Consider the following 8,072-nt stretch of genomic DNA (forward strand, 5'->3'; position numbering starts at 1 on the left):
ATTTGTGACAATGACAACTGGTCCTTCCTTTGATTTTCTTCATTAGCTTCTTTTGGTAAACTTGGGTCAACAAAGATTCAAATATTACAAGCTTTCAAATGGATAGTCATATACAAGTCCCAATAATTATAATCAAGCTTCCCATCTAGTTTGGGACCTAACCACACAATATTGTAATTGATTGTCATCTCTCACTTTCTAATAGCACTTATCTAAATTTTTTTTTTTTTTAAATGTGAGAACTTTATTGTTCCTCACTCACTCTATTTTTTTCTCTTTATTTTTTTTTTTTACCAACACTTCTCTCAAGCTCACACTACCAATGTTGGATCTAACCAACTTTAATACCAATTTGATATCAGTTGGCCATTATAAACTCTCTCACATATAGCAAAATTAAGAAACAGAGGAAGAGAACTTTTTAAAATTTTATTTAAGAACTCACATGCATGCTTTCTATAGGCAAACGTTTACTACATATAATAATAAAAATATTCTTATTCAATAGCAATTGATTTTTCTTGTTGGCAATGGTTCCTTGTCATGCTATTATTTTGTCATATTAAATGGAAGATGAAAAAGTATTCTAATCACATTGCTTTTGGCCAATAAAAACTTGTGTTGCATGTATACTTGATTTAAATTTAACAATATAGTTTGCATTGTAGCTTTTATATATTATAAATAGATGAATTAGTGTCAATTTTAGGTAAATGAGAGAAAGATTATCATCCAACCTCTCGTTCTTTTGAAATTCAAACCCTTTTTATTCATACCAACACATTTTGGTAATGTTACGTTGCACAATTTTGTATCGAAGTGTATTGGGCAGTTTAGGATTATGTATTATGACTACATTTCTTTAATTATAAACGAGTAAGTACTATTTTACACCTTTTTTAATTTCGTGACCAAATAGGTGATATTCACAATAATGAATTTTAATGGTAAATTTCTTCATCTCGGCTTACATAATAATGACAACTTAGTTATTATACGTTTGTTTTGTTTGAAATGGTTTTTTTGGTAGCATGACATTAAAAACTTTCGGTTTTACCGAACCCGTTAAACGTATAATGCTTGCTTAATGAGTGGCGAACTCATTATCTGTATATTTTAATAATTATCTGGCCATTCACTAACGTCAACAACAGCTTCGTTTGTTCATGTAACGTTCCCAAACTAACTAGTGATTATGGCAAATGTAAATTTAGACAGTATAAGAAGCACAAAGGCTAGAATGAACTTTCTGTAGTGATCTATAGGCCAATTACTAGAATAGATTTGAGAATTCAAATTACGTAGAAATCATATCACAGGTGTTAAATTTGAGCATGTTGCTCAGTCAGAATTAGACCCCTGTTAAACTAGTACTTTCACCTATCACTTTAAGGTGCCAAAACGACCAAACCCGCAAAAGTTCACTATGAGTTAAATATATTAGTTGTTTATTAAAAAACAAAATGATTTGTAGTCCAAAAAAACGTCGAGCGTTCTTAAGATGGCTATTGAGGAGCCAAGACAAATTTTAAAAATAAAAAATTTTAGTATTTTCTGGCATAAAAATAATGCCCCTATTCTAAGAAATAAAATGTAATGTTTGATTTTTACGTCCCTTCTACATTGTTTTTCTTCCTCCAATCTACCCATAGGTGTAGCGGCTAATGATTCCTTAACTTGACAAAGGGGATCAAAATTGTTTTGATAAACTATACATTAATCAAGTGCAGCTTTATTTCTTCGACCGGTAGGCTTGGGCAAGCCATCAAAGATTGGTTTTGCAATTGTTGCAGTTGAAAATGCCTGTAAATCTGGTTTCAAACTCCACATTGAGGTTGGCCAAATGGATGAAGAACCACTGTTTTCTTCATCTTGTAAACAAGAAGTGCTTGATGATTTCCTCACCCCAGATGAACCATCATTTAGATAAGCCTCCCCCACACCTATAGGCACAGCATTCAAAGCACTTGATTCAGAATCAGTTGTCGCTGCAGTTCGGCTAGCCGCTTTCGGTCGCAGAGCCAAGCCCTTTCCTTTTCTTGATGGAAGACCACCGCTGCTGCTACTATCCTCCCTCATAAGCAACTCTGGTATCTGGGTAAAGTCAGCTACAGATTTCTGACGTCTCTGGACAAGTTTATCATTCAATTTATTGGAGTCAACTTCCCTGGTTTTTGCAGCTGGTGCAATATCAGACTTTTCCATAATCTCTTCCAATATTACATTGACCAAACTTTTGGATTTCCGGTGATGACTTAGAGGTCGGTTAGACATAGGTGAGGTTCTGGAGAATGAACCATCTGAGGAACTAGAGGTCAATTTAAGTCCATAGTAACCCTGTAATGAGCTCATGGCTGGGGAGACCTTCCGCTCAAACGACTTCATTCCCAGGGACTGGAATGATTCAAGCAGTTCATGGTGTGCCAGATTAGGTAGACTGTGATCAGAGTAACCATATCTGAAGGGACAACGTTCGTGGCTATCAGTGATTTAAATGCTAATGGGAAAGAAATCACTCAGAAGTAATGATATCAAAAAGAAAATTTATATTGAGATCAACATAAATGGAGAACAACATAAATCTATTCTCTTGTAGCACAATTCTGCTGAGACTTGCACATAAACCTGATTTATTTGTTCATAAAAATTAATATGGTAAGAAACTTGATACAAATGACACCTAAAAGTTAAAACGAGACCCAGAAGATATCAACGACAGAAAGAAGAAACAAAGTACAGTCATAAGAAAGAAGAAAATAACACGATATAATAGGAGAATTTAGTCATAGCATAATAAAGCAGAATAAAAGGAATAACTGTAACTTTAATGATATTATGGGTAAAAGAAGTTCAAAACTAAAAGAATTTGAATTAATGATGTGACAAAAATAAGGATTTAATTTTTCTCCAATGAGAGTGTGAAGAGTTTTACAGTGTCAGCGAACAAAATGTTGCCAACTACTTCAGAAACTGTTAGAAGCCTTCACTTCAAGCAAAAATCAATTTCTACAATTATGTGGCACTGTTTTGTTTATAGTAGCATAAAAAGGTTTTACACAGTGAATACAATCTAAAACCCTGTTCCTTGAATTTATTTATTTTGTAAAATCACAGCAAAGAATTTCATTCTAGACGCATTCAGTTTATCACTGTAACCTGCATATGTTCGTACAAGCATGCCCAACATATGCACTTAATTAAAGCACACAAAATAACTTCGCTGGCTATTTTAACATAAACCGTGCTCAAAATATCAAACTCCTATGAAAGCTCCCATTTAAGGTAAGACATAAAAATTTCCTCTACCGCCCCCTCCCTTTTGTTTCATACAAGATACTTTTACAAAAATTTCAATAAGTAACTCCAAAAAGTATAAGGTAGCATTTGACATGCAAATAGAACGGAATGAAACAGTTTGTCATTTCGATCGAACTCCTTGGTTCCACTAAAGGATGGAACCAAAATATACCTTATTCCTTGTATTCACAGACATAAACTATATGTTATGTTTTGTTACCAAACACAACCTAAGACCTAGCTTCTTGACTTTAGTGCCTATCCTTAATCCAATAGACATAAAAACATACCCTGGAGTATTTGAACCATTTGATAAACAAGGAGAAGGAGGGTGTCTTCCAGGTAGTGGAATGTGGAGACTTTTAAGCGCAAACATCTGATGGTCTGTAACAAGGCCATTCATCTTTTTGATGTCCGCAACCTACAATTTCCCAAAGCAAATAGATCTGAAGAAATTACACTTCATTATACAACTCAAATTGATTAAAGAAGGAAACTTAAGAAACAAGAATTCAGCACAATGTTATACTCCCATCAAACGCGATGTAGGAGAAAAGTAAACAACATCAATATTAACATTAAAGTCGAAAACACTTCAGAAACAAAAACGCAACAAGGGACTAAAAACATCGTAAGAAAAAAAAAAACATTTCAGAACAAAATTACTTTTGAGTTTTCAACATTATTAAAACCTGTTCCTCATCATTTAATGGCGTCCCTACACAGACGATAATTACAACAACCAAAACATTTCAATGCATATCGTATCAGAAAGAGGCTTCCCCAATGTCTCACAAACACTGCATGGATTTGACTCTTACGCCACCATTTCATTATTAAATTCCCCGAATGAGAGAAAAACAAACACCAATCCATAGAACAAATTTAATACTTCCTAAACAATCAAAATCAAGCTGAGACATAACAGGAAAAGGAAAGCACAAAAGGAAATTATAAACAAACAAGCAACTAAATAAAATAAATTAAAATAAAATAGATATATGAAAAAAAGAAAAAGTACCTCAACACCGTACTTGATAGCGATACCAACCAAAGTGTCGAATTTGGAAACATGGTGTTCGATGTAACCAAGTCTTGGTGGAGATGAAGACACCGAATAAGATTTCGTAGGGCTATGTTCTCTGCTCAGAACCTCTCCATCATCATAATCACACAAAAACGTATCGTAACACCCATTGTTATGCTCTTTCCACTTTTCCCTTTCCATCTTAATCTTCCGATTCAACAACCCAAACCCATTTCAGATTGTCGTCGAATTCAAATGGCTGTTGCCCCAGATATCGAATCAGATTCGGCTCAAAACGCGAAATTTGGGATTGATGAATGTCTTTTGGCACAAAAGTGCTGATTCGCGAGGATGCAATTTGCGGATCTGGTCGGGTTGTGTGCGTGTGTTTGCTTTCCTGAATTCAATCAGCGTTTCGTTTTGTTCCACTTTCTCGGAAAACGAAGGAAAATTGAGAATTCTTTCTCTTTTTTCTTTTCCTCAGTTAGAAAGATAAAATTTTCCTGCATTATAAATAATTAACATTAATTAAATAAATAAAAACAAGGGTTTTTTTTTCTGAAAATAAAATTGAATAAAATTAGAATGGAGGTAAAATAAAAATATATACGTAGGAAATTAGTTATAACGATGGTAAAACCGTCGCTAAATCCAAACAAATTGTTGGTCACGGTTTGCCATTGTTAAACTCCGCGTAGATTCGATGGTTTTTTATTTTTTTAATATTTAAAAATAAATAAATTATTAAAACAATTTTTTTAAAAATAATTTATTTGTCTGAATTTTGTTATCAGTGTGTTGGTTCAATTTTTTTAACTTTTTTAAAAAAAATAAATTTCATCCTCAAACAATGATACATGTTAAAATTAAAAAAATATTATACGTAACCACAAAATATTTATATTTTTATAAAAAAAATTGAAAATTTAAATTTAGACTATTAAAGATTAATTGAGAATAAGTAACATCACAAGTCTCACAGTTGCAAATTTTAGACATCAAACATCATTAATCAAATTATTAAACACATGTTAAAATTTTAAAAAGTTTTTTTTGTAACACAATGTCAAATTTCTAACACATGGACTACTTGATTAATTAGATTTTTATAACATCTTCCTAGCTCATTAATCATTTTTTTATGCTTAATTGGTTGAATTAGATCATTTTATGATGTTTGAATTTTATTTGGGCTTTATTTAATTTTTTTAGTATTTGATAAATTCTGATACTATTTTGGTTTCTGGACCATATCTTGAGTTGTAGAACTCCTTTCATTGTAATTCTTGATTTGTAGGAAAGCTAAGAGAAAGGTGCACAATTCCTATGAGAGGTCAAAAACCAATTCTGATGATAAGAAGCTGAAACTGAGCCTGGAAAAAGTCAGAACGCTATAGTCGCGGATCCTGAGCAAGGTGCAGTATTTGGGCCATATCTCAATCCACAGACCTCCGATTAAGCCCATTCCAGTGGCGTTTTGAAGCTGACATCCAAGGCTACAATTGTCCTTCAGGCCACAAACCAAAAAGAGGCCGTTTTCATACCAAAAAAATGGAACAAAGTAACAAACAGAATTTTGAATTTTGAATTTTGAATTTAATTTTTTTTTGCTCTTCTCTTCTCTCGCTCGCTCTCTCTCCCCTTTACAAATTGTTTCCCTCCATCCATGGAGGCTTAGATTTCCATCTAATTCAACGATTAAAAGGGACATGACACTCTTGAGGATTGGTCTCACATTGACATAAATTCAATAATAATTTCGGTTTCATCTCTTCCTTATTTTCTCCTTTTGCTAATTATATTTTTGAATTGAAGTTATTCATTTGGATTGATGATTATACATCTGGTTGATTACGTATTATTCAATTGATGTATGTAATTGAGTTTTAAGGAACATGAATTGGATTTTCAAGTTTGAAAACTACGATTAACGGCATTGATAAATTAAATTGGCACAATTCAATTAGGTTCTAGAGTTTTCTGAATTTTAATTAATTATGTGCTAATCGAATGCATGAAGGTTTTCATGTGAATGCTGAGTTCGAATTGAGGTTTCATTCAGATTCATTGTTAATTATCGAATTGTTTGTTGATGTATTCTCTTAAAAATCCAGTGATAGAGTAGTCATTTTTTTTCTTAATTTTTGGATTGGAATTTAAATTTTTGTTCACTCTTCATTCTAATTATAATTAAGTGCATTTTTTGTTTCTTTTATAAACAAACCCCCCATTTTATATACTCTCTAAATAGATTAATTTTTCCTTGTGATTCTTTGAGAAACGACCCTAGTTGCTTACCTCGTACTATAGTAATTAGGTGTATTTTGACCCGTGTGCGATCACGTGTCACTACTTAATAATTACATATTGTTGAAACCTTTTTTCTCTCTGTAACGCCCCGAATATTTGTAATATTATCATTGTTATATATATATATATATATATATATATGTGTGTGTGTGTGTGTGTGTGTGTGTGTGTGTGAATAGAGGTTAAAATTTACACTTAAGTGCGTGATGATGATGCTATTATGTATAAATACATATAGATGCGTATAAATGTATTTGTATATAATTGGATTGGATTGATTGGACTGAGAAACAGGTTAAGGGTGTAATACTGGGGCATTCTCGCTGTAGCAAGAGGGTCATGGGAGGAAGGCGCGAACGCTGTAGCGAGAGGTCCATCGGTGTAGCAACAAAGCGACAGTTTGGAGTGCAATTCTGGGTGTAGTCTTGCTGTAGCGAGATTCTGCAGAAACTAGAGTGCAGTTTCTTTTAAGATTTTCATTGTAGCCATAGAAGGCGTCGCTGCAGCGAGAATATCTCGTTATAGTGAGAGTGTCGCGACTAGAGAGTTATTTGAGGGGTTAGGGTTTGGGGATAATCATTCCCCACTTCTCCCTTCGAACTCTCTCTCATTTCCCTCAATTCCTAAGCCATTCTTACCGATTAAATTTCCTCCAAAGCCGTTCGAGAGTTAAATTAAATGTTGGATTCTTATTGGGAACGCTTGGAGGTGAGTTTCCATGGTTAGGGTTTCAGTTTCTCATCCCTATTCTCTGTTCTCTTGGTTTCCCTTGGTTCTCATGGGATTCTTTCGTGTATTTAGGACAAAAGTCACGTGGGGATCACTTTCTTGGACTGAATTTGTGTTTGGTTCTTCAATCCGAGGTAAAGGGGGATTATACCCTGTCTTATTTTGCTTGATGATTTGTTTGCTTGTTGTGTTTCTGTAATGTGATTGAGATAGGATATGTGAACTGGTGTGTTTTGATAGATATGCATGTTTGGTATGATTTTAATAATGTTGGAGCCTATTATTAGTAGATTTGGATGAGAAATTGATGTGGAACGTGATGAGTGGAATGATTGAGCCAAATATGGGTCTATGTGCCGTGTATTGTAAATAAATGTGCACATCTATGCCGTGTAATGTGAATGAATGCGGGCAATGTGTGTCATGTGCGAATATAAATATTGTGTATAATTGAAATGTGTGTGAATGGGGCATGTTAAGTGCCGTTGTAATGATGCTATGAATGGTTCAGAGATACACTAGAGGTGTGGCAGATGAGGATGGTAAATATATCTTGGGAAGAGAGAGTGGTGGTGACACCAATAGTGAACATGGGTGCACCACAGACTACACACTCTCCTCCTGACTAGACCTCTGACCACTACCTTTGCCAAGCGACTTATGACCGCACATGTGATATCCGTGATGCGAGGGTAACCAGCGACCATCC

The 8,072-nt window shown here is 34.0% G+C and overlaps 1 protein-coding gene across 1 annotated transcript; it reads right to left on the minus strand.

The window, feature by feature from the left end:
- Positions 1–300: 300 nt before the first annotated feature.
- On the minus strand, positions 301–4,796 carry LOC113869435. Its single transcript, XM_027505756.1, has 3 exons — positions 4,319–4,796; positions 3,588–3,718; positions 301–2,458 (listed from the first exon to the last, which is right to left on the minus strand). Exons 1-3 carry the CDS (start codon positions 4,523–4,525, stop codon positions 1,717–1,719), a joined length of 1,080 nt encoding a protein of 359 aa, XP_027361557.1. The 5' UTR covers positions 4,526–4,796; the 3' UTR covers positions 301–1,716.
- Positions 4,797–8,072: the final 3,276 nt, after the last annotated feature.

The sequence above is a fragment of the Abrus precatorius genome, unplaced genomic scaffold, assembly GCF_003935025.1.
Source record: "Abrus precatorius isolate BTA unplaced genomic scaffold, Abrus_2018 Scaffold6, whole genome shotgun sequence".
Taxonomy (NCBI): domain Eukaryota; kingdom Viridiplantae; phylum Streptophyta; class Magnoliopsida; order Fabales; family Fabaceae; genus Abrus; species Abrus precatorius.

Coding starts and splice junctions, on each gene's coding strand:
- LOC113869435 (XM_027505756.1), bottom strand. CDS start 4,525: ATGGAAAGGGAAAAGTGGAAAGAGCATAACAATGGGTGTTACGATACG. Junction 3,719..4,318: donor CTATCAAGTACGGTGTTGAG/GTACTTTTTCTT, acceptor GGGAAATTGTAG/GTTGCGGACATCAAAAAGAT. Junction 2,459..3,587: donor AATGGTTCAAATACTCCAGG/GTATGTTTTTAT, acceptor TTGTCCCTTCAG/ATATGGTTACTCTGATCACA.